This window comes from Felis catus, chromosome A1 (genome assembly GCF_018350175.1).
Source record: "Felis catus isolate Fca126 chromosome A1, F.catus_Fca126_mat1.0, whole genome shotgun sequence".
Taxonomy (NCBI): domain Eukaryota; kingdom Metazoa; phylum Chordata; class Mammalia; order Carnivora; family Felidae; genus Felis; species Felis catus.
Window position 1 is genome coordinate 180,339,699 of NC_058368.1, and position 26,619 is coordinate 180,366,317.

Below are 26,619 nucleotides of genomic sequence, written 5' to 3' on the forward strand. Positions count from 1 at the left end.
GAAAGTGTAGAAGAAGGGCTCTGATTTGCCCAGCTGGGGTGCCATGCCTATCTTTGCTCTAAGAGTGATAGCCAATGGGATGGGTCACTCTTGACTGTCCAGCTTGGGTCATCTGCTCCACTGCTGCAGCCAGTGCCCTTAACAGAAGACCAGGGCCAACAAGGACAGCATTTCGAAGCTCTGAGCTATGCAGGGAGGAGGGGCCACAGGAGCAGTGGGACACAATTCTTATGCTGGACCTGTTGTGATTGGTCAGGACAGCACTGATACTCCTTTGAAGACACTGCAAAACCAACCTTCAACGCGTGGAGTGGAGTTTCACAGCAGAAGAGAGAATGCACAGATGGCCGGTGTGTTTAGAGAGTGCAGTCCTGGGGGTGGGGGGAGGCCCTGGGTTGATGGTGAGACACTGGAGTGGATAGTTGGGAAGGAGGGCCTGGACACATGTGGGGAATAATGGTGAATTCTACACCATTATAAGTTCCTCCAATGTAAGAAATATTCAGCTAACAAATATTAGCTGAAATATTAGGGGAAAAGCCTCCACAGCCAAGTGAAGGGGACTTGACTCCCTCTGTCACCCTCTCCCCAGTGGCCTAGAGAAGGTCATGCATATTAGTGTCACCTAAGTGACTTTCTCATGGGATTCAGGGCCACACCATTTTGCCTCTGTCTCTGCCTGAGCTTCATTCACATTTACGGGTAGGTCCCTCAAACTTTAGTGTGCATATGAGCATGGATAAAAGAAGGTCTCTGGGCCCATCCCAGTTGAGAAAGGGTGGTGGGCCAGTGGGTCTGGGATGGGGTTCAGGCATCTGTATTTTTAATTTTTTTTTTTTTCAACGTTTATTTATTTTTGGGACAGAGAGAGACAGAGCATGAACGGGGGAGGGGCAGAGAGAGAGGGAGACACAGAATCGGAAACAGGCTCCAGGCTCTGAGCCATCAGCCCAGAGCCTGACGCAGGGCTCGAACTCACGGACCGCGAGATCGTGACCTGGCTGAAGTCGGACGCTTAACCGACTGCGCCACCCAGGCGCCCCAAAGCATCTGTATTTTTAACAAGCTGCCCAAAGTGATTCTGATGTGATTGGTGGTGCAATGTACCTGGAGGAAGGTTGCACAGGATAATGTCAGAAAAAGGAAGAGGGGATTGGCTACTTGTCTGTTAAAGGCTGGTGTCCCATTATCTGCAACAGCCCTGGCTGAGCAGTCCTTTTAATCTAATGATAGAATGAGTGGTGGTTCTGGCAAAAGAAAAACCAAGAAAAACCGTCTCCTGCACAGGGGGATGGGCAGGAGGAAATGGTTAGGAAGGGGCAGGTCAAAAATTAGGGAAACACAGGTGCAGTGAGGGGAGGGAGAGAAAAGAGAGAGAGAGAAAATTCGTTCAGAAAGGCCACTTTATTGATGGAGATAAAACTGAAAGGAGCTTTCCATAGCCCTCCCTCACTCACTTCAGTGGTTTCACTGGGCGTCTGAGACTGGCGGGGGCAGGCGTGTGGCCAGCCAGCTCCTCACTGCCTGCTCCATGTCAGGCGGCCACATCAAAACACATCACAGCTCATAAAGACTTGCAAATGCACCTCAGAATTCCCCCAATGGTTCCTGGCATTTTTTTTTTTAATATTGTACAAAATATGTTAAGTAGGAAAGGTCAGCTGTGCTGTGACACCTACAGGACGTCCTTTTAGGATTACCGTCCCTGAAACATTACTTCTTATTGCAGTGAAACCTCTAGAAGGTAGAGCTGTACAAAAAAAGGAAAAAAAAATTCTAAACAATTTTATTTTAAGAAGAGCAGCAACTTAACACTGCTGTAGTTCATTTAAATTTTCTTTCTCAAAAATACATTCCTAAATATACAAACTATACAATCTTGTCATTTTAATGCTGGTTTTTTGTTGTTGTTGCTTTTTTTTTTTTTAATAATAGAACCCAAACTAAAAAAAAAAAAAAAAAAGATCTGTTCGTCTTCACACCGACAAGAGCGCTAGAGGGCTTGTGACCCAGTACCTTCATATAACACCACATAAATAACTTTAGCCACAGTCTATGTTCACAGCGTGGTCAGTGGAACAAAGGAAATACTTTTCTGGCGATTAGACATCGTCTGCAGAGAGGGTCGGGATATTCATCCGAGGCTGGGTAAAAAATGCCATCTTCTCCCTGCAAAAGAGGCCAGCCCTTTAGACATATTATGGTCAGGATCATTCTTTGTTGTAGGGCTGCCTTGTGCACTGCAGGATGTTTAACAGCATCCCTGGCACCGTGTGGCAGCATCAGCTCCCCCCACCCCCTTCCAGTTGTGACAACCAAAAATGTCCCCAGATGTTACCAAAGGTCCTTGTGGTGCCCACGTCATCCCTGGTTGGGAACCTCTCATTGAGGGACATTGGCAGGACCAGCCACCTTCAATTCAAGTCATGGGCCTCTCTGAGTTTAAAAGGGCCCCTGGGTCATTTGTAGTGTTGTTTGTCTTAGATTCCCAGTTGCTTACAAAGTAAGAGATGTCCAAATACAATTACGCAAAGGACAGTATATTTAAAATGTTTCTACTCCAGAAAGGCTTTTTTTTTTTTTTTTTTTTTTTTTTTTTTTTTTTTTTTTAGCAGCACATACACAACCATGAGTGCCTTACCTGAGAGATATCATGAGTCTAAACGCAAGGCCCTCTGTGAATGGGAGGTCCTGGCCAAGTGGCATTTGGGGCCCTCCCATGATCTGGCTGGATCCAGGCAAGAAGATGCCTCCCTGAGACCCTGGCAGGCAGCAGGCAGAGCCAGGGAGGCCAGGCGAGCATCCGTCACCCCAGGCTTATGTATCATTTCAGCCAATCCTCCATAATGACTGGTGATAGAAATGCTAAGAGGAAAGGCCAGAGCAGGTGGCTCATTCATTAAACAAGAGGAGCTAACAAATTAGCTCGAGTTGTGTGGGGACTGATAAAGACAGCTGAGGGAAAGCACTGTGGAGCCCACAGAGTGCCAGGGATGGCTCGGCAGAGCATGTGCATCTGTCACAGGGAGAGCCGGTGCTCTGCCAGCGGAGGGGGCTCTGGACGGCGGCCAGTGAGACGGAGGCCAGGTAGGCTGGGTGTGAAAGGGTGGGGCCCACCTGCATACCTGAAAGACTGCACTTCCGGGGGCTCCTTACAGCTCTGGCCCCGAAGCCTGTGCACATCCTTGGCAGCTGCCCGCATCATCTTGTCTGTCTGAAGCTCACCCTTGTGCTCCGCTCGGTCCATCTGTAGGGCAAAGCAAGCAGGGCTGTGAGGTGGCACAGGGTCCTTAGGGCCTCTAGAAAGGGGTCAGCCAGAGAACACTTTCTAGCACAAATGAGGGGTCTACTATAGTCAAGAGGTCTGAGGATCGCAGAACAGACACACTCACTGTTTCTGTTCCACCAGGAACCTCTGCTCACAAAGGTGAGAAGTGATCCCACCGTTTGCCAGGGTGGACAGGTTTTGGGGGCCAGGGAGCTGAATACCCATGTGGTATGGAGATGCATGCTGCCTAGTGAAATGTGTGCTACCTTTCTAATCCTCAGGGTCACCTAGAAAGGTAACTATGATACTTACTTCTACGTTACAGATGAGGAAACTGAGGTTCGGGCATCTTAAGACATTTCTTTAATGTCAAACACCTAAGAAGTGGTGGAAACACAATTCCAATCATGCAGCTGTGCCCAAGGGCTTTGGGAACATTGCACCCCTTCTTCCTAAGGCAAACCTACAGAAGCACTTTTGAGAACAAACCACAAAGAGCCCTGAAGTATCCATGTACCACATACTTGAAAACACTGCTTGATGATGGAATTTTGGTCAATGAAGCCATCATCTAAATGTTTCTTTAGTAGAAGGTCATTATCAGTCAGTCATGGATGTACTATTCTTTTGCTATTGAAAGGCCAAGTTTTCTTAACTGGTATTTTCTTAAGGCAGGGCACACAGGGCACATATGTACTTGTTTTCTTCTTCTTCTTCTTCTTTTTTTTTTTTTTTTGCCTTGCCAACCAGGAACCTCAAAGATAAATGTAATAGACCACTACAATTAAGTTAGGGATATGTTTATTTCCTTCTCTCCTTTAAAATGTTCTCTAACTTTATATTTTCCTGTAATGCTCTTATTATAACCCTATTATAAGTATACAGGGTATTAGTGGTAAATTAGAAATAAACATTTCTGGAACTTAAAAAAATTTTTTTTTAATGTTTACTTTTGAGAGAGAGAGAGAAAGAGAACAAGTGGGGGAGGGGCAGAGAGAAAGAGAAAGAGAGAAAGAGAGAAAGAGAGAGAGAGAGAGAGAGAGAGAGAAAGAGAATCTGAAGCAGGCTCCAGGCTCCAAGCTGTCAGCACAGAGCCTGATGTGGGGCTTGAACACACGGACCATGAGATTATGACTTGAGCCGAAGTTGGATGCTTAACCGACTGAGCCACCCAGGTGCCCCAATGTTTCTGGAACTTCTGAATTACCAGAGTCAATTTGAAGTCCTCAGGCCAGTCCAGACTTTAGAAGCTCACCACCACTTTCCTACTCTAAGGCATTATCACCTATATTAAGAGCTGAGGCTTCAGCTAATGGCTCTCCCAACAATCCAGGCAAGTATCCTCTGTAAGGTGCTTTTTGCACGGTTCGGCTGTGAGCAGAGAAAACTAGCAAAGGTCATGCCTGCCATGGGTGACAGTCCAGGAGTGGCAGATAGTACATAAATGAGTTGAAAATGGACTCTGTGTATTGACCATATGTTGTTACTTCTTCATGACAGGCTGGGACCTGTCAGCTTACGAGCCCACTGGTGTCAAAGTCAAGTTTTACGCATCCAATTGCTTTATTTATTTGTTTATTTATTTGAAAGAAAGAGAGACAGAGAGAGAGAGAGAGAAAGAGAGAGAAAGAGAAAGAAAAAGAGAGAGAGAGAGAGAGAGAGAGAGAGAGAGAGAGGCGGGGGGCACACACGTGCCAGGGAAGGGCAGAGGAAGAGGGAGAGAGAATTCCAAGCAGGCTTCACGCCCAGCACAGAGCTCAACACAAGGCTCGAGCCCACAACCCTGAGCTGAAATCAACAGATGCTTAACTGGCTGAGCCACCCCCACCAACTGCTTTAAATGTAGCTCAGATTTTTTTTAGCCATTTAGAAACTGCCAGCTCTACATACCCCATGAAGCTGTACCCTCTGCTAGCCATTGATAAGATAAAGCCCAGGGTTATAAAAGACCCTAAGCCACTGCTGCTTTGGAGCTCTCTGAACTGGAAAGTCCTCCTGTGTTGCTGAGAGACAGCATCTAGATGCCCGTGCCCTTTCTCTACTGGCATTTCCCCTGCCCTCCTCCCCTCTAGGTGGTGACCCAGAGCAGTGGCCATGGGGAGTTCTCATGCTATGAGGGACTTCTTCCACATGCAAACTTGTATCTTTGGAGATACCCACTCTGTGGGACCACGCTGGGCAGACACTGGGGCAGGTCAGCATTTTGTATTTACTCTATTTAAGTGTGTGTCCCAGCGCAGATTAGATACCCAATGTTTGATGAATATACATGTGAATAATAAGGCCTTGCGCACATAAACAGGGAAATACAGCAAAAGGGTCTGGTACCCAGATCAAGAGTTAATAAAGCTTACTGGGCAAAGGGATTCCTTGGTCCCTTTGCTGATGGACATGGGGGGCCCTGGGAAAACTCTCAGTGGGTCACAGGATTGTAGGAGCTATTCAAAGCTCTGGTCTCCCTCCCCTGCAGCAGCAGATGGTCCCCAGGGCAGAGGGAGCCATCTCCCTTGCCTCTTGCACAGCCCTTACCCGCTTCTCCAGCATCCTCAGCAGCAGACGGAAGCGCTCGTCCTCACGCAACCACTGTGGCAACTCCTTCTCCCCATGGCTCTTGGCTTGTTCAAGCTGCTCCTTGAGCTCCTTCAGCACTGAGATCTCCTGAGTCAGCTGGCTGTGCCAGGTCCTGGTCGCCTGCAGGTCTAGCTCAAGGTCCAGTGATGTGCGGATCAGGCGCTCAGCTCGCAAGGATTTGACGGATGAAGGCTGCAGGGGTAGGCATAGCTCTGACAGGTTATTAGAGGGCTGGGTTCAGTGAGCCCCTACAAACTGCTCCCCTGACCCTCAAATACCCTTTTGTGTTCAACCGCAGGCTTCCACTCCTTCAAAAATGGGGCTCACCCTCCCCCAGAGCCTGTCGATTTCTCCCACTCCCACAGCTTATCTGTTGAGCACCTGTATGTCCCAGGCATGGTGCTGGGAGGTAGAGCTGAGATTCTTCCCCAGGCAGGTGGCTCCAGAACCACCTGCTCACCCTCCACACTGCCCGATTGCCCTGCTCTCAGTGCCCCGATTCACACTTGGCTCCTGGATTCCTGTCATTATCCTGCTCTGAAGTTGTTTCTTCCTCAGTGCAGGTCTGAGCTCCCTTGAGGGCAGACATTAGGTCTTCTCAACTTTATGTTCCCGTAACGGATGAGTGTTGGTTCTGCTTGTCCAGCACTTGCTTCCCCTTGCAGTAACAGTGCCCTCATCTTCCCTTGGGGATCCACTCCTACTTCACATTCAACCTACATGGTGGTTCATACGGGACTTCAGGGACAGGAATGTGACCCGAAACTTGGCAGTGAGAACCTCAGTGACTGTTTCAGGGGTGAGTATGTTATCTGAGCCTAGCCAATAACCTCCAGTACTGGCACTTTTGCTTAAAAAAAAAAAAAGCCATGGAGAAAAAGAGCATCCTTTACACACAGTTTGTTAAGCCAACAAGATATCAACCTGGAACTGATCATGGCCATCTTTCCTACCATACGGTGTGACCCTCTTTAAGAATTAAGCTAGGGGTGCCTAGGTGGCTCAGTTGTTTGAGTGTCTGACTTCAGCTCAGGTCATGATCTCGTGGTTTGTGAGTTTGAGCTCTACGTCGAACTCGCTGCAGTCAGCACAGAGCCCGCTTCGGATACTCTGTCCCCCTTTCTCTCCGCCTTTCCTCCGCTTGCACTGTCTCTCAAAAATAATAAACATTAAAAAAAAAGAATTAAGCTATCTGGGGGGAGCAGTGCCATGAGAGGGGGACTGGGGCTTGAGGACACTGTCTCAACAAAGGATCAATTCATGCCTGCAGGTCCAGCATCCTGGGGTTTTCCACTAATGAGCCAGTGAATTCTCCTTTGCACTCTCCAGCTAAATTTGAGCTGAGTTCTTCTTATACCCATAGAGATACAGTTATCTGTATGGACGAGATCCCCAGTAATACAACCGTTTCTTCTCCTTCTCTTATCACCAAACAATAATGATTTAAAAATGGCTGACTGAGGGAGGCAGAATTCTAAGCCAGCCCCAAGGTTCCCACCACCAACACCACCCCCTACCCCAGGCACACCCTCCCTGTATAATGCCCCCTCTTCAGTTCAGGGCTGGGGGCACCTGTGAATACCATGGGATAGCACTCTCATGATTAAGGGGTGACTTTCCTGGTGGGCCTGACCTCATCCACTGAGGCGAACTGGGCCCTTTCTGGAAAGAGATCTCCTGCCGGTCTTGAAGAAGCAATGTGTGTTGTGAAAAGGGCCACATGGCAAGGACGTGAGGATGACTTTTTCATCCATTTCCTGCATCTAGCAAGAAAAGACAAGGGATTCTGCCAATGTCCCGGGGGAGCCTGGAAGTGAATCTTTCCCTACTCAAACTCCAGATGAGGATGCAGTCCGCCAACACCTAGTTTTAGCCTGATGAGATGCTGAGCAGAGAATCTGGCTATCTGTGCCTGAATTCCTGACCTGTGGAAACTATGAGATCCTGAATTTGTATCGTTTTAAGCTGCTAAGTTTGCTGCGATGTGTTATGCAACAGAAACCAAACATAATGACTAACAGATTGATCTGAGAGATGGCACATAAGACATTACTGCCAGAGCTGAGCCATCCTCAGTTAAGGCTGGCAAGCATACTTTTGGGACCGTGAAACAGCTCAGTGCACAAGTTCAAGTTCTATAATACCCTTTGAGGGAGACCATCATCTAGTGTGTGTTCATAAAGGAGCAGGGTCAGGAAATTCAGTTGAGTGATCTGTGTGACTCAAGTTCTCAGAGTAACTCATGAGGCTCTTTTGCTTTGTTCTGACTGATGTCCAGCCTTGGAAACCTGCCTGGACAGGCCGAAGCAGAGAGAGAAGCAAGGGGAAGAAGGGGAAGAAGGATTGCAGGACCCAAGGGCCCTGACCCAGCCTCGGGACTCTCCTGCCTCTCAGAACAGAGTTAGGATCTGAAGGAAACGTGGGCTCAGATCCAGCAAGGATTCTGTCAGGAAGTCTTCCCATTGGCTAAGGGAAAAAGAGGTGAAGAGGGGGAAATTGTGCAGGCCTGTCTTGACACAGAGTTGTAGGAACCACAGGGGGAGTAGGTAGGAGCTTCCATGGAGGCCTTTCTCCAGGTGTGGATCATGGAACACCTGCCTTATCAAAATGCAGTTTCCAGGACCCCACCCCAGCTACCGAATGAGACTGTCTGGGAGTGTGGCCTGGGAAATGTGCACTGTCAGGAACCTCCTTAGAGGACTCTTGGTGCTCCAGAGACCCTGCAGCACCAGACAGGGCTGGAGGAGGGGGGCCCCAGGTGGGCGGTGGGCCATCCCTGTCACCTGAAGCCATGTCCACAGGCCCCTGCCGCCAACACTTTTGCCCTTCCCTGTGGCCTTCTTTCTCCTGTGCTCTCTAGTTCTTTCTGGAGCCTTGGGGGGTGGTGATGATAGACAAAGGTCCTATTCCTGACTCCTCTGTCTGCAGCAGGTCCGCAGGAACTTCCTGTGCTTGGTGCTGCTGGTACTCTCTCTCCCTGCATGTTCTTTTCGCTTTGCACCCTCTGCTTGTCTTTCTGACATTCTAACTCCTGCTGCTTCTGGTTCTGCAAACTTACCAGAGCTGCTGTAGAGTCTGTGCTGAAAGCCCAGAGTGGAAGGGCTGTCTGCATCCCCTACAGCTCTGACTGGTAACAAAGTCCATACCAGGAGCCAGTCCTTTGCCTAACACCACTCGGTCCCCATCCCTGAGCCAAGCCTCCGTCAGGCAAGGTGGGACCTTCTCTGCAAAGGCAGCTCATGGCCTCTCCCTAGTGCTCTTCCAGCTGGACCGAGAGAAACCCATTTGCACCTCCCCGTTCCCGGTTGCTGCTTGGAGGTGTCTGGCTTCTCTGCCAGCAGGGAGGGCTGTCAGAACCTTTGCTTGGTCAGCTGGATGTCACGCTGAGCAGAGTGGAGCAAGGGGCAGGCTTCCATCAGTGACTGTGAGATTTTGAGTTGGTTAGCTCTTAATGACTTTGATTTCTACCCTGGAAGATAAGGCCAAGTACCATACTCTGAATCTAACCTATCTGTCATCATAATAATGTTACATTTACAGTTTGGAACCTTCCCCAGCGCCTACACAGGCTTTACAGTTGGTAAACACCATTAGGCTTGCAAAAGCAACATTGTTCAAACCGGTGGCTGAGAAGAAATGGTCAGACATGGGGGTTGTGCTCGTGAGGGGTGGGAATGATGGCGGAGCAGGTGTACAAACGGCTTTGAGGTGACTCTCTTACCCTCTTCATCCGGACACTGCGCCGCTCCAGGGAGTTTCGAACAAAAGGTGGCTTCTTGGACAGCGTGGAGCTGTCACTGTCACTTCGGTTCAGCTGCAGGAAAAAAGTCCTGGGAAGTTAATTGGGGCCAGAGTACATCTGGAAGGCACGCTGGGGCCAGAAGGGTGTTGGGGTTCCCGTGTGGTTGGCAGCACAGTGGGGCTGACACCAGACAGTGTGACGCCAACATCTCATGCCCCCCGGACCTACGACACCAAGGCCTGTTCGCATCCACTGTTCCCTGTCACCTGTAGAGCCCGCTTTGATGGCTCAAATGGAGTGGCTGTCAAGATACATGAGAAATATGAAATATGAGATAAGACCGGGCAGACCGGCTCTGTGAGCTCCTGCCCTCCTCAGATTCCCTTCAATCACTCAGTTATCTGGACTCTCCCCAGAGGGCTAACACTCCCCCTCCACGGCCAGAGATCAGGAAGGACGCTTTTCTACTGAGAGTGCCCCAGACAGCGGAGGACTGGAGAGGGAGGCTGGAAGGGCAGCCCAGCCCAGGATGTGCAGGGCACAGGCTTCTTTCTCAAGTCACAATTCCGAGGTGGTGGGATGGCCGCAGGCAGATGCCGCAGAGCCTGTTTGTTCTGGCAGGCAGCTGTCTGCTCACTTCTCAGGCCTCTCCTGAGTGTTTGTGTCGTTGCTTTTGTGGTTACAGATAAGTACTAGTGATAATGATATTAATAGTCCTGCAGTGCAGACGCACATGGACACGGGCAACCCCAGGGATGTAACTGACAAAAGCTACTGCAGGAGGCAGTCTTTACAGAATCAGAAACAGAGTAACAGTAACAATACATGCCATGTGCTTTATGGACAGTTATATTTAATCCTCAAACAATCCCAATGGAGGGAATTGAGGCCCGGGAAGATTAAGACACTTTTACAAACCACATGGCTGGGGAGCATCAGAACAAGAGTTCAAGTTCCAGTCAATCTGACTCTAAGGCTGGGTCCCCTCCTGGCCCCCAGGATGCACGGAGGGCTCAGAGATAAAAAGGATCTAGAGAAGGAGGGGTGGGCCATCTTGACTGGGGTGGATTTGTACAAACGGACTAGCTGGATTTCATACCAGGAGGGGGCTTTGGCCCACACTGCTCCAGGCCAATGCTGGCACTCATGGAATGTGTGTGATACCAACTAGAAACACCGATCAGGACAACTGATCCTTATGTCATAGTTGTTCTGGGACTAAAGATGATGTTAGAAAAGAGTGATGAAAACTACATTAGGTCCTTAGCCTTAATTTTTCCTTATATGAAGATGTTTGGTTGCATTTACTCTCAGACATGGTAGAGAATACTGTTGCTTTATTATTTCCATGTAATGGTTAGGGACACTAGGAACAAAGAGGTGAAATAATTGACAGTTCTGGGCAGCTAGTTCAGGAATGAGAATTTTGGAAGGCCTGTTTTCATCAGGTCAGGATGAGCCAACCAACACATGTGACAACACTGCTGGTGATTGTGCAAGTGTCAAATACACAGGGGTCGTGGAGAACTGCAGGGAGTGGAACACATTGTCCCTATGCTCATGGACTTCAAGTTCAGTAGGGGACCAATCCAGGGCAACTAACCAAATGACACAGGCTGTGCTGATGACCAAAGAAGGGAGATACCCAGGAGAGGACACCTGGTGTGCAGAAGTGTGGCATCAGGCCAGCAAAGTAAACTATTCCTATGTACCCTGGGAGAGGGCAAGGGAAGTCTTTGGGAGGTAGCTCTGAGTAACAGAAGGGCTGTGGGCTCTAGGGTCAGACCCCTGGATTTGCACCTAATAAGCTGTGTGACCCAGAGGACAGTACTCTGACTTTCTGAGTCTCAGTTTCTGCATCTGTGAAATGGGGTAAACATGATTTGCCCTGCAGAGTTGTTGCTGAGATTAGATGACACAGAAAATGTTTGTTTTGTAAGGAAATGGTGCTTATTAGCATTTGCAACTCCATTCCATGGGTGGGGAAATCCCTACCTTCTGACTCACAGTGGGAGACAAAGCCCACCTTCCACTAAGGAAGCTGGAAGCGCCAGAGTCTTGCTTTCCTGGTCTCACTTGCAGCTAGAAGCAGGCGTGGGACTAGGCTCTGTCCATTGCCTGCAACTGCCCAGGCTTTGAATCATAATCTGGCTAGCTGGACCCAATGCTGTTACTGTGCCTCTCAGATTTCACCAGACCACTTGCTTTTGTTCAATGAGTGTGCCCTTTCTGGGAGTATCTCAGGGAGAAGCCATCCCTGGTGAGCAGTGGTGCCCGCAGCAGCAACCACAGCTTCCCTGGCCTCCTATAGGGTCAGGACTCTCAGGGGGAAGGATCGAAATTGAACCCTGTGGCAGGAGTGGGACCAGCTGGGCCACGTCTGGCAGCAGCACTGGTATTATCCTCACTAGACTGGTTTTGTGGGATGATTTTAGCTGTGGTCTGGCCTGCCCCTCTTCCTGCCTGATTTCTGAGGCTGGTTCTACAACCTTCCAATGAATATGTGAGCTCCTCAGTTTCTTTTCCAGGAAATTCTTTCCTGCATATACTGCTCACAGTGTGTTTCCACTGTTTGCCATTAAGAACCCTGATTGGCACAGGACTTGATGGTAGGAAGTGGAGTGCCAGAGTCCCAGACTGGAAAACATGGAGCTGGCTGTGTACTGGGGGCAGGCTGGGGCACAGACCCCAGTATTTCCTGTGGGGAGTGTGGTGATATTCATTTTGTGGGTTCAAAACAGAGGGTTAAGTTGTCACCAGACCTCATGCCATCAGGGTTTTCAGGGAAGTGATAGGGAAAAATTCAGGATGTTGTACCACTGGCCTCTTTTTGCAGCCTTCAGTAAAATTTTACAAGAAAGAGACAACCTGCGGCTGAAGTGGGACAGTCAGAAAGCAAAAAGGAAAAATACTCGCATCCCTGCTTTTTGAAAGTGCATGTTATGCCACTTTGCTTTTACAAAAGACCTACATTGGTGTCTGTTTTCACTAGTTGAAAGACATGTGAAGGAGGATTTTTACTTTCGTGAAAAAGGCAAAAAGATAAAACAACACCTAGTGTTTCTTTTGCAGTGAGCCCTCATGGAGGCAGCGGCACCCTGAATGTGACAGGGGCACCTCTGAGCTCCTTCCCCGGGACCACACCGAGCATCTCAGCATCAGGCTGCCACAGCCTTGAACTGTGTCTGTGAGCATCTCCATTAATTCTGCACATCTTTTAGCAGGATGCATCGTAAGGCATCAGAAAAGCCTAAGAGAGGTTATTTTTTAGGTCTGGAAGGGCTAAAAACATTTTCCACAAAAATTAATGGTAATTGCTTCTCTGCTTTATGCCACTGTGGTGTTGCCATACGAAAGGCCCTTTCCATCTGTTGCATGTGATGCATGCTGCCTCGGAATTTCTTAATTTGCAGCCTTGCCGGGTTGGAAACTGGTCCAGATAATGAAATATGGGAAGGGCCCACCGTCGTGCTAGGTGTGTTATAGATGCTTAATAAATAGGATCAGAACTCCTTGTTATGTGAAAATGCCAGTCCTGAGAAAGGGCCGCTGAAAGGGAGTCCATCCAAACAGGGGACCAGAATCTTACTAGTAAGTACTGGGGAAAAAACTTTGAGACTTTAGTTGGAAAAGAGAAACACTTTACAAGAGTTATTACCTTCTATCTTCCATTTGACAAAATTACAACTGCGTTCGAATTCTGATGAAAAAGAATGAATCAATCATTTCTTCTGGTGTGATTTTTCTGTCAAGTGACATTCTTCACTTTGTGTTTGAATTCCAGGGCACAGTCACAAAAACAGCAATTTTGCCAAAACCAGAGGGTGTTCTTCATCCCTAAGGGCTTTTCTAAATCTTTCAAATTATTCACACTTGCAGCATGAGTTGGGATTTTTCTCTTCTTCAGCTGTGATTCAGGAATTCCCTAACATCAAACTTACATTCAGTGACTTCAGGAAACTCTGTACCTTTCTCAACATAGGCAGCCAATGGGCAGATGCTGACAAGCTCAAACGATTAGCTAGAGGCTTGACACAGAAGGGAGGGGTTTCTGTTATTTCTAGGAGGGACGTGGGGAATAACTGGCAAGTAGCTAGTAAGTTGGTTACAGTGCCATATTATGAAAAAATTAGCTTCTCCAATATAATTCTGGCTTTGGATACTGAATATCAGACATCGAAGATATCCCTCGGGGCACCTGGGTGGCTCAATCGGTTAAGTGTCAGGCTCTTGATCTCAGCTCAGGTCACGATCTCACAGTTTCGTGAGTTCGAACCCCACATCAGGCTTTGTGCTGACAGTGCGGACCCTGCTTGGGATTCTCCTTCTTTCTCTGCCCCTCCCCCATTCACACTCTGTCTCTCCCAAAATAAATAAATAAGCTTAAAAAAAAAAAAAGGAAGAAGAAAATGCCCCTCAATATCCCCTCCCCTTCCCAAATAACATAGACGGTTAATTGACAGGTTGATGCAGGTGGGTTCCATGGGCCTTTCCTTCTGTGATGACTTACTGGAACACTAGACAAGGAAGGTTCTGCTTACGCTTCCAGTTGTTATTCGCTGGTTCTCTGTGCAGAGGGGAAGGAAGGATGTTGACATACCACTGAGCCCAGGACTCAGGTAAGGTGTGCATGTGTCATATCTGTGCCATCCCTGAGGAAGGTTGGGAACCCCTGAGACGTGGTAAGCGCTCAAACCCTTCACTTACAGGATGAAAGATGGAGGCTGGCCTACAGGGGCAGACTAATGAGATAGGTAAAGGCATGAGGGAAAGAGCCTCCTGCAGGGTTTCTGAACTCCAGGGCAGCCTATAGGAGAAGGCTAGCAACCAAAATAGGTAGAGAGGGCCAGGTGGCCAGAGGGAACTTGAAAGGTGCTCTTCTCCAATCATCTAAGGGAAGCTGCCCCACTGCTTAGCTCCAGCCAGCTGTTGCCGTGAGACAATGTGTGGCCCATGGTGCCAGACAGTTTATTATTTTTTTTTCAAGAGAAACTAGAATTTTATGTTAAATGTCTTCATTTTTATTTCATTTTTAATTGCCTTCCCTAAGTTTTCAGTGTTGGCAACAGGTTCAATTAAAACCAAACTTGTGACTAAATGGTACGGGCATGTTGCCTTTTTGCAACCTCGGGCTGCACACCGGATCGCCATGGGAGTGGGGAAGAAATGCCAGCTCAGGGATGGTGAGGGGTCAGTCTGACCTCAGCAAGCGGTCGTGTAGAAGGGAAGGGCAGGATGTAAACAAGGAGGGAAAAGTTGGTTGGAATTATTAAAAATTGGCCACGTACTGGTTACCAAGCTTCACCTACACTTTCTCTAATGCAGTCCCTAAATCAATCCTTTGAAGTCAGTCTATTAATTCCACATGAGGTGAGGTATTAACTTTCCTGAGGATACCTGACAAAGTGAGGGTAACCAGAACTTGCACCCAGAACTGTGAGGCTGAAAACACTCACCACTCTATGGGAAGCAGGTACTCTGGGAGGAGGGCAGTACCACACATTTGCTTACCCGGCACACATACTGGCTTTGGGGTCCTGGGGAGAAGGTCTTAGAGCGGATAATGGTGCTCCCTCGAAGAAACGGCCCTGGGGATGGTGTGCCCACCCGTCGGTCCTTGGGCCGCACCACTGTGGGAGATGGGGCCGGGGTCTCTGTGTTGGTCTCTTTGTCCACCTGAAGAAGAAGTCAGAGCTTTGAGGCCACTTATATCCACAGAGTATCGGCCACCCAGCCCAAGACTCGTGGGGATGACTCCCCAGCCATCCCCATTCCTGTCATGTGGACTTTGGCCCACAGACATAGTTGGGGGCTTCCTAGGCCCTGGCCCTGCCAGCGAGGACACTGTCCAAGGCCCCAAGTGCTGGCCCCTATTCCTCCATGACTCCTGTGGGCTGGAGCACATTCAGTCCCCAAACAAGCTCACGTGAGCAGTATATGGATGGATGTCCTCAACTTCATACCCTCAGGACTTATATGCCAACCACATTTTGACAAAGCCACATCCAAGGCCTCCCCTGCTGCAGCCAAGTGCTTTCCTGGAATTTTGGAGGCAACCTGCAAATCTCCTATTTTAAACTCGGCGTTCAGGTTTTCTACCATCCTTTCATAGTTACTGGCAAAAGACAAACGACAACATCTAAATGCAGGGTCCTGTTAGCCAAGACAGTGCTTTCTAGAATTTTGAAAAAGGTGCCTGCTTTGGCTGGAGAAATTATGGCCTCTTGGTGGGGAGCCGTTGGAAGGCAGCCCTAAGTTCTTCTCCAGCCCCTCTTGGCCAGGTACCTTTGTGCAGTGCACAACTTGCAACTCCAACCCTGCCTGCACACCATGGGGTGCTCTATTTCCTGCCGGTGGAAAAAACAGAGAGACCTCTATGGAGAGTGAAGCTGGTTATAGTGTGTAACCCTAAGTGCAGCAGGGAAGGAGGTGGTGAGGGGAAACTGACTGGACTCCTTTTTCCTAGTGCACTTTGGGCAGATCCAAATGAAGAAATACATTCTTCTGAAACCTCAGAGCTGGTCTGCAAGGTCAGTATTATGGTCTCCATTTTAGAGATGAGCAAATGAAGGCTGGAGAGGGATGAAGGCACCTGCCTAAGACTACACAGCAAGAGGGTAGCAGAGCCAGCATCTGAACCCAGACTCATCTGGCTGCCAAGCTTTAGGTCAGTCCAGAGAAACAGGGGAGCTGTGGAGGGCAGGAGAGATGAGGGGAGAGCCAGCCTCCTGTGGTTCATTGTCAGAGATGACCCCAAATACAGGCAGGATACTCCTCTGCAACCTTCTGCAGGTCACCCTGTCCCAAGGGCCTGTCCCCTGATGATGGAGGAGCATTTTCGTAATGCCTAGACTCAAGCACTGAGAGCTATTTCTCCAAGACAGCCTTTCCTGCCTCCCTGGCTCTGCCTACCTTTAATGCTGGGTGCTCATCCCTATGCGGCAAGGCTTTCTCAGCGAAAACATCCTCCTCTCCCTCCTCCTCTTCCTCCTCTGCTGCTTCGTTCTCGCTGGTCTCCTCGTACCTCCTGTGATGACAAAGAGCTTTGGTTACCTGCCCAGAGACCACTCTGAGCTGCTCACCTGTCTTTAAATGCACCCAGGGCAGGGCTTCCAAGCCTTTTCACAACCGAGGACACATTTAGACAAACCAAAAAAATTAGTGAGGTCTAATTGACATACAGCAAAATGCATTCTTATCACTGTACAGTTTCATGAGTTTTGACCCATGTATTCCCCTGTGTAGTCATTGCCACACTTGAGATACAGAACATTCCATTACCCTGAAAGGTTTCTTGTACCCTTTCCTATTTAATCTGTCCCCATCCCAAGCCCACCACTGATCAGCTTTCTGTCACTACAGATTGAATCTGAGTTTTCTAACATTTCACATACATGGAATCAGATAGCGTGTGCTCTTTTGTCCCTGAACTATGTTGGTGCCTGTTCACTTCTTTTTATTGAAGAGTAGCATTCCCAATAGGATGGACAGATCACAATTCAGATAGCCATTCATCAGGTGATGAACGCTTGAATGACTTCCATTTCTTAGCAATTATGAATAAAGCTTCTTAAAGACATTCACCTACAATTCTATGTAGATACAGGTTTTCACTTCTCTTGGCTATTGTATTAGTTTGCTGGGGTTGCCACAGCACAATACCGCAGACTGGGTGGCTTAACGAACAGAAATTATTTCTCACAGTTCTGAAGGCTAAAAGTCCAAGATCAAGATGTGGACAGCTTTGGTTTCCTCTGATGCCTCTCTCTCTGGCTTGCAGATGACCACCTTCTTGATGTCCTCAAGTGGTATTCCCTCTGTGTGCACATCCCTGATGTCTCTCTGTGCCCAAATTTCCTCCTCTTACAAGGACAACAGCCATACCAGATTAGGACCTACCCACATTTTGATGGCCTCATGTTAACTTCTTCATTTCTTTTAAGGCCCCATCTTTACATTACAGTCACATTCTGAGGTATGAGCAAGGGTCAGAGCTTCAGCATATGAATTTGGATGGGCGGGTGGGGACACAATTCAGACCGTAACAGATGTATACCGAGGAGTAGAGCTGGGTCATACAGTAAGTATAGGTTCACCCCTTTAAGAAACTGACAAACTGGTTTTCCCACCGACAATATTATGAGAATTTCAGTTCCTCATCTCTATTTGCTATTGTCAGTCTCGAAGTTCAGTCATTCTGCTGGGGGTGTGTTCATATCTATTGTGGTTTTAATTTGCACTTTCCTGCATTTACTGACCATTCGTATATTTTCCTTCGTGAAGTATCTGTCAGAGTATGTGGCCTGCTTTAAAACTTGGGTTGTCATTTTATTACTGAGATGTCAGAGTTCATTACATCTCCTGGATATGAACTCTTCGTACATATTTGCTCCACGTCTGTGGCATGCCTTTTCATTTTCTAAATAGTATCTTCCAAAGAACTTTGGTAGTGATAAAGTCCAACCTGGCAAGTTTTTTTTCTTTTATGATTTGTGTTTCTTCTGTCCTGCCTAAGAAATCGCTGCCTGTCTCAAGGTTACAAAGAGTTTCTTTTATATTTTTAGTAGTTTTATAGTTTTACTATATGATCCATTTCAGATTAATTTTTGTATGTGGTGCTCAAAGGTTTTATTCTATATGGATATCCAATGGTGTTCTGGTACCATTTGTTGCAAAGAGTTTATTTTTGGTGATATCTTTCACAATGATTCTTTCCCTTCAGACTCCAGGGTTGGGAGGAGTTCTTGTGGCAAAGGGACTGCATTTGTTAATTGCTAATTTTTCTTTAGTCCCATTTTTACTTCTCAAAGACATACATAACTGCCAGGCTTCTGATCAGCAGGAGACAGAGTTGCCATACTGAGTCAAAGGAATTCCAGCCAAAAGCAGAGAATTGGACATCCAGTCAGCTGGCTCAGTGAGACTGTGGACAAAAATAAAATCTCCCTTGGGATTTTCCTGATGGGGAGAAAAGATCTTGGATCTCCAGCCCCAGTCGCTTGACCAAAACCTCCCCTGTTCTTAGATGGGGACCAGTGCTAACAGAGACTCCTTGCTCTCCCACCCTTGCTTCACATCATCTTGATCTACACATAAAAGGACCACTGAACATGGGAACACACAAAGAGCACCTCCCTAAGAATATGGCAGATGCCACATTGACCAGCATTTAATGAAGGCTTACTAAACGCCAGGTGCTATGCTAAGGCCTTACAACAACACTGAAAGCAATTATCGTCTCCATTTTACAGATTCAAAAGCTGAGGATCAGGAGGTTGACAGGCCTTGTCTCATGTCACAGACCACGAAGTGGTACAGCCAGGTTTCCAATCCAAGGCTGTCCAACTCCACTGTAAGTGCTTAATGACTACGGAAGTCTTTTCTTTTTGACCGGGAACCTGATCTAAACATTTCTGGAAAGGAAAAAAAAAAAACAAAACTCAATTGTAGAGAAAAATGATTAAAGTAGACATCTTTTCACCCTTTAGAGTGGCAAAATATATAGATATCAGATAATATCAAGTGCTGGTGAAGGCATAGAAAATAGGCATATCTCCGCAGGGAACAGACATCAGAGCAGCCAATTTACACTCTGAAGTCACTTTAGCAGTATCTTCTAAAATAAAACACGTATGTATTCTTGATTAAGTACTGTAGTTAGATTATATTGAGTATTGGAGAGGGTGTAGTTTAAGGGTCCTTTTAATCGCTGCTGGTAGGAGCATTTGCTAGTACAATCTTATTTGAGAACTATTCTGCAATGCCTATTAAAATATAAAGCACACATGCCCTGAGGCCCAGCAATGCTATTTCTCAACCTCTGCCCTAGACAAACACACACAAGTTCTCAAGGAGGCAAATACAAGGACTTTCACCCTAGCATTGTGATTATATTCTCTTTTATTTTCTAATACTCTTAGAGTTTTGTTTTGCTTGTGGATCTTAAAAAAAAAAAAATCCAGTCTTGTGATTATATGCACTAAAGAAACCTAAGAAAATAAAAGGAGGGAGTAACTATGGTACCCTGGCCCTTGGGTGCTGAGAGAGAAGGAGTGGAAATTAGCACAGAGGGCCAGTCTTTGGGGGACCTCCACACATGACTCTGGAGTGCAGCAGGCACAGCAAACCTAGTTAACATTCCAGGACCAAGAGAAGCCTCCATTCCGGGGGGGGGGGGGGGGGGGGGGGGGTGTGTGCTGTGGATGGATTTACTCCAGTACAGCAGCTCTGGGATTCCCAGTCCTCTTTGTAAGTCAGTGTCTAGGGAAGTTTGAATGGCAGGGGTGGGGAGAGAGGGGGCCACAAAGGGATAGAGAACAGAAGGCAGTTGCTAGGGGATGGCTTGAAAAGTCTCACCACAAGCTTGGAATTTGGCAGAAACCACTGATCTTGTGCCAGGGTTTTGGAACACAGGTCCTGGGCCTTTCCGGCATCAGACCTTTGCACAGCCTAGCCTAGCACAGCAGTGTGCCACAGAGAGTTAGAGAGAGAGAGGGAGAGGAGAGCGGGAGAAGGAAAGGGGAGGTAGAAATGAATGTAAAGGGAAAGGAAAGAGGGGGAAAGAAAGGGACACAGGGAGGGAGAAAGAGAGAAAGAGAGAAACTGAGATAATTTAGAGAGAGCCCTAAAACAAACAAATGAACACATAAAAATTCAGGGACCTTACCCCACCCTTTATCACATGGAGAAATAAACAGTAAAAGAGAAGTGTGCCTGTGGGCCATATCCAGCCTACCGCCTGTTTTGGACAGCCCAAGCTGTGAATGGTTTTTATATTTTTAAATGGCTAAAAAACACAAACAAACAAAGAATGATATTTCATGACCTGTGAAAATTACACGAAATTCAAATTTCAGCGCCCATAAGTAAAGCTTCAGTGGTGGGGACATGATGGCAAGTATCATCTACAGATACTTTGATGCTGTAACAGGAGGGCTGAATAGATGCACCAGAATCCACAGGGCCCACAAAGCAGACATTTACTATCTGGACCTTTCCAGAAAACATTTGCTGACCCCCTTCTGAGACCAAATGTATAACTGGAGGCTGTAACAGAATAATGCAGAAGAGCTACTGAGTGCTTCCCATGGGACAAAGTCTGTGCTAAGTGCTTATCTTATCATGCATAATTCCATTGAGTCTACAAAATACCCCATGTGTTGTAGACACTCATTAAATCTGTATTTCACAGAGGCAGAAATGGAGGCTTAAAGCCATGGTTCTTGGCCCTGGCTGCACATTAGGATCACCCAGGGAGCTTTTAAAACTTACTGATGCTCAGGCCTCACCCAGACCCAGGGTCCCACAGGAAGCTGGTTGAGTAAGACTCAGAATCCCTATCTGTCTGAATTCAGAGCACGTGCACTTAAGCCCAACTGTACTTCCCCCAAATGGCAAATTCACAGGCTGTGGTCATTTCTGAGATGGGATTCGCCTTCTCCCTTCCTAGCTGGGAGCTGGTGTTCCTTCTCATTTCCTGAATGATCATTTCTACCATCTGTTGGGTGTCCGCTATGAGCTTTGCGCTTTATCTTCATTATAGTGGCTTTTCCTTTAGTGGTCTGCAGTAAGTCCACTCAGTCAGTGTGACGTCCCACTTTTCCAGATGAGGCTCAGCCAAGGTTAGAATGACTGTCCTGACAGTGGCTGCCCTTGTGGTGGAGGGCAGCGACCGGCCCAGACTGGGCTTCCAGAGAGCCAGTTATGCTCTGCCTCTTGATGCGTATGCTGGTTACACGGGTAGTTTGGTTTCTGAAAATTCACTGAGCTGTACACTTAGGGGAACTTTTGTGTGTTGTGCCACGCCGCAAGAAAAAGTTAAAAATGCTTTGCCAAAGGTTACACAAAAAACCATGAAGCTAAGATTTGAATCCTGGTCTATACTATTTTTTCCTAAATGTGTACTGAGACTTTTCGTTCAGGATACAAGAGACTAAGAAGCACTGAACCACACAGACAGAACGCTGTCTCCAGTTCTTCTGTGGACACCAAGGAGAAGTCTCTCCCTGGAAGCATGTCTCTAATATATCTGGAGAGAGAAGACCTCAGGCCTGGAGCCTTAGCAAGCAATACGTCTAGGTGGGTTTTAATGCTCTTGCTTTATTTTCATTACATTTAAGTTTTCCAGTTACCTTCTGAGGCAGACATGGCTCATGGTCTCCCTAGTATCCATTTCTACTTTCTTAGTAACAGAACCCTGATTTTTGTATCCCTTGCAGTTAGGTAGGCCAAATGGCTAAGCTCAGCCAGTGAGAACCAAGCAGAAACTGCTGGGTGGGACTTTGAGGAATGCGCCTTGGTTAAAAAGCATTCAGGCACATTCTTTTGTCTTTCCTCTTTTCTGATGCTTGCCTGATGGTTGGTGACTCAGCAGCCATTTTGAGCTAGAAAGAAGCCTCAGTGATGGCAGTCACCCAGTAAGAAAAGCAAAGCAGAAATAGAGGAGGACACTGGGTTCCCTGTAGTGCCATGGAGCTGACAGAGGAGGCCTGGATTGCTTCTTCCCATTCTTCTTTTTAAGTAACAAAGCAATAAACTATCTTATTTAAGCCTATTATTTCTCCTCCCTGTTCCTAGCAGTCAAATGAAATTCCTTATTGAAACATCTTCAATTTATGGCAGATGATATTTACTTTCCATTTATAATAATACAATTTTTTTTTTAACCAACATAAATGTGAGTCAAGTTAGACACTAGTATGTGACCTAGCATGAGTGATTTATAGCTCACAAAATGACAAACTGAGAAGAAATTTTGGGAACTATCATACCAGGCTATACACAGTTGATTTTGGAACAACACGGATTTGAATTGCACTAGTCCACTTATATGTGGATTTTTTTTTGTTTTGAATAGTTACTTCTGATTTTCTTAACATTTCCCTTTTTCTGGTTTACTTTATTATAAGAATATAGTATGTCACACATACAACAAAGTTTATATTAATGGACTGTTTATATTATTGGTAAGACTTCTGGTCAACAGTAGACTATTAGTAGTTAAGTTTTGGGGGAGTCAAAGTTCTGTGTAGATTTTGGACCATGCAGTGGCTCAGTGCCCCTAGCCCCTGCGTTGTTCAAGGGTCAATTGTACCGCCTTGTTGCCTATAGAGAACCCATGAGGAGAGAGGTTCTCTGTCTTCCCAGGGGAACACTTCTCTTGGTTGCCCTGAAGTTTGGGGAGCTCATTCCTGCATCCAGGTCCACGTCAGATCAGTTCCTGAGGCCCAAGTGAGCCCTCACTTACCAGCTGTCTTCCAGGGTCTGTGTGTTGATCCTTCCCTCCTGCCTCTTCTCCAGCTCCACTGCTGTCTGTTCCAACAGAGCAGACACGGCATCCTGTGGAGACAAAGGCCCAAGGGTTCATCTGCATACTACTTGTAAGAATCACAGCTTAGAGTGTGACTTCCCCGTGAACTAACACTGAAGTCCAGAGTGGGTATGTGTCTTGCCCCAAGGTCACTTATAAACTGGAAATACAGCACTTAGTTCATCTAATTTGCGGTTCTCCTGAGAATAACTCCTCTATGCACAGACAGACTTTTGGAAGACAGTCAAGTTTAGGAGTTGAGTGAGGCAGAAATATAGGTCTCTCGCTGTAAAGAGATTATAGTGTAGTCAGGGAAACCATCACATGAACTGTCAATAATGTGATAATGTGAAACAATGTGATAAGGACTTTGCCAGAGGTTAAGCTTTGGATATTTAGGAACAACAGAGCAATGGCAGTGTCAGGTTGGGGTTGCATTCAGGGAAGACTTCCTGGAGGAAGAACATCTATACTGAATGGTGTCTACAATGAGGAAGCCTGTGTGACTTGAAGAAATTAATCTGAGACTCAATTTCCTCTAGAGTAGTTTCTAATAACTACTACAAAGGGTTGCTATGAAGATTGAGAATATATACATAAGATATATAAAGAAGAGTACCTAGCACATAATTAGCACTCAGTAAATGGCAGCTCATAGTAAAGCAAAAACTGACCTTGTAGCTTTCTGAGCACATGGCTAATTTGCAAACACCCTTTGTAGTGTGGGCCAGAGCTTGGAAAAATCCCTGAAATTTTCTTTTAGGGAACAGGGGACTAACACCAATTGAAGGCCTGGTATACGTCAGGCACTGGACAGACAGCTTATGTGTAACATCTTATATAATCTCTACAACTATTCTGAGAGATAGAGATTATGATTATTCCCTTGAGAAATGGAACAAGGAAACTAATTGTGCCTAAGGTTGGTGTCACTTACCCAAGGACATGCTCCAGAAAGTAGAGGATGTTTTCAAGATATTTGCCAGCTCATGGACTCCTTTTTGAAGTGAGGAAGACCTAGCTTTGTTGTTTATTGGATGTATGTCCTTAGGTAACCTCTCTGAGCCTTGGTAAGTGGCACATAATAAACAGGACAGTGCCTGACACAAAAGGAAATGCAGGAGGGGCACCTGGGTGGCTCAGTCGGTTAAGCATCCGACTTCAGCTCAGGTCACGATCTCGTGGTCCGTGAGTTCGAGCCCCGCGTCGGGCTCTGGGCTGATGGCTCAGAGCCTGGAGCCTGCTTCCGATTCTGTGTCTCCCTCTCTCTCTGACCCTCCCCCATTCATGCTCTGTCTCTCTCTGTCTCAAAAATAAATAAACTTAAAAAAAAAATTAAAAAAAAAAAAGAAAAAAAAAAGGAAATGAAGGAAATGATAAGGATTATGAAAAAGAAGGAAGAGGAGGAGGAGGGGAGGGGAGGTTGGGGGGAAATAGATTTGATCCTTCCCCTTATCCTTACCACCTGACCTAGCCCATCTTCTCCACTGAAATTCTGGGCAATGACTGTCCAAAGTAACCAAGTACTGACAGAAGGAAGACACACTACAGAGAATTATGAGCTAATTTGAATCCCAAACGCTTTCTCTTTGGGATTCCAAAAGGATCCTGTATGCTGTGACACTCTATGTCCAAGGGCAACTTCACTGCTTGGTTGAATCTTGGCTAGCAGATGTGAGCTTCCCAAGTACAGAAAACAATTTCAGGACATTAAAAAGAAATTGTTTTTAATGTTTATTTATTTTTGAAGGAGAGAGAGAGAGAGAGACAGAGCATGAGCAGGGGAGGGGCATAGAGGGAGGGAGACACAGAATCCAAAGTAGGCTCTAGGCTCTGAGCTGTCAGCACAGAGCCCAACGCGGGGCTCGAACCCCCAAACCACGAGATCATGACCTGAGCTGAAGTCGGACGCCCAACCGACTAAGCCACTCAGGTGCCCCCCAGGACATTTTAAAGTGTATTGCACTAAAATGAAACCAATACATATTTTTAAACCAAAAATAGGCAAATGTAAGATTTTTAAGAAATATACGATAATGAAACAGATACCATTTATCAAGCACTTACAGAGTGCTCTTCACATACACTTCTTCAAACCTTCCTAACCACCTTTTTAGATAAGGATTTGGCATGAAAAAAGAGGTTCAGAGTGGTGAAATGACTGATCTGTCACCCACCTAACACATCCCGGTCAGTGTTGTTTTCTGCTGTGTCTTACAGCAAGCCTCCACCACGGACCACTATGCAGATAGCAGTATCTCAATAAAGGTTACTTTTCTACCTTCTACAGGTTTCTCCTTCCTTTTCTACTTCATTAAAAAAAATCATAAATTAAGGTTTTCATCAGGCAAGTTATACTATGGCAAGCAAAGTGCAGAAGGGGGGAACACAGATGAGGAAGGGGAAGGTTGCAGATCGGGGGCTACCTGCCCGTTTGCAGAGGTCTCTCCTATCTCATCATCTTCTTCTCTGTTCCAATACCCTCTGTTGCTTCCCCCACCTCTGAGGCCCAGTCATCTCCAATTCTGGGAGAGCTTTTCCTGTCATCCATCCAGATGCTGCACACCTAGGAGGGTGGTGCAAACCCGGGGCCCAACTCACCGTGCTTTCAGGACCTGGGGTGGGGACCTTGGCTCCCACTGGCTTGGGCTCCCTGCTCTGCTTCTTCAAGTATTTGTAGCTCAGGAGGTTGTACCAGCGAGTCGACCTCTCCCCAGACCGACAGACCTCAGCCAGGCTGATCTGGGCGCCTCCCTAGTTGAGGACAGGAAAAGGCAAGAGTATAAACCAGGGCTGACAAGGTATATTCTGACAAGGCTCCTGGGGAGAGTATGAGAAACATCCTCAGATGAGATAGCAGCTTCCGGGAGGAGGAAAGGGCTAGTTGTTAATTATTTCCAATAACTCATTTATTCACTAACTTATTCATTGGTTTACTCATTCACCAAATCTTTACTAAGCACCTATCGTATGGTTTTTTTTTTTAATTATGACAAAACCCATAAAATTTACCATCTCCTGCCCCCAGCTTTACTGAAATGTAATTGACATGTAACACTGTACTAGTTTAAGATGTACAACATAAAGATTTGGGTGGCGCCTGGCTGGCTCAGTTGGTAGAGCATGCGACTCTTGATCTGAGAGTCCTGAGTTCAAGGTTCACGTTGGGCATAGGGTTTACTTAAAAAAAAAAAAAAAAACAATTTGGTATGGTATTTATTATGAAATGATCACCACAGTAAGTTTACATCCACCACCTCATGGCTAGAAATTTTTTTTCTTATAATGAGACCTTTAAGATCTCCTCTCCTAACAACTTCCAAATATGCAATACAGTGTTGTTTATGTACCATAGTCCCCACGGACTACAGTGCATGGTTAGACCTTATTTACCTTATGACTGGAAGTTTGTACCTTTTGACCCTTCACCCATTTCCCCTACCCCCCACCTCTGACAACGATCAATCTGTTTTTCGTTATTATGAGTTTGGTTTTATAGATTTCACATGCAAGTGAGATCATACAAGTATTTGTATTTCTCTTTCTGGGTTATTTCACTTCATATAACGTTCTCAAGGTCCATCCATGTTGTCACACAAAATTTGCCATCTTAATTAAAGTGTATATAGTTCAGTAGTGTTAAATACAGTTACATTGTTATGAACCAGATATCCAGTACTTTTTTCATTTTGGAAATCTGAAACTCTACACCCATTAAGTAACTTCCCT

The 26,619-nt window shown here is 46.6% G+C and overlaps 1 protein-coding gene across 5 annotated transcripts in view; it reads right to left on the reverse strand.

Moving 5' to 3' along the window:
• Positions 1-1,385: 1,385 nt before the first annotated feature.
• WWC1 (WW and C2 domain containing 1) overlaps positions 1,386-26,619 on the reverse strand; it is a 152,941-nt gene continuing 127,707 nt past the window's right edge. For all 5 annotated transcript variants that reach the window (XM_023259830.2, XM_045035884.1, XM_023259831.2 and 2 more), the window contains 8 exons: positions 25,492-25,644; positions 22,828-22,919; positions 16,494-16,608; positions 15,093-15,257; positions 9,561-9,653; positions 5,798-6,031; positions 3,126-3,247; positions 1,386-2,169 (listed from right to left, as the gene is read on the reverse strand). In XM_023259830.2, the coding sequence (XP_023115598.2) occupies positions 2,103-2,169; positions 3,126-3,247; positions 5,798-6,031; positions 9,561-9,653; positions 15,093-15,257; positions 16,494-16,608; positions 22,828-22,919; positions 25,492-25,644 (1,041 nt within the window). In that variant the 3' untranslated portion in view covers positions 1,386-2,102. The remainder of the gene's footprint in view (positions 2,170-3,125; positions 3,248-5,797; positions 6,032-9,560; positions 9,654-15,092; positions 15,258-16,493; positions 16,609-22,827; positions 22,920-25,491; positions 25,645-26,619) is intronic.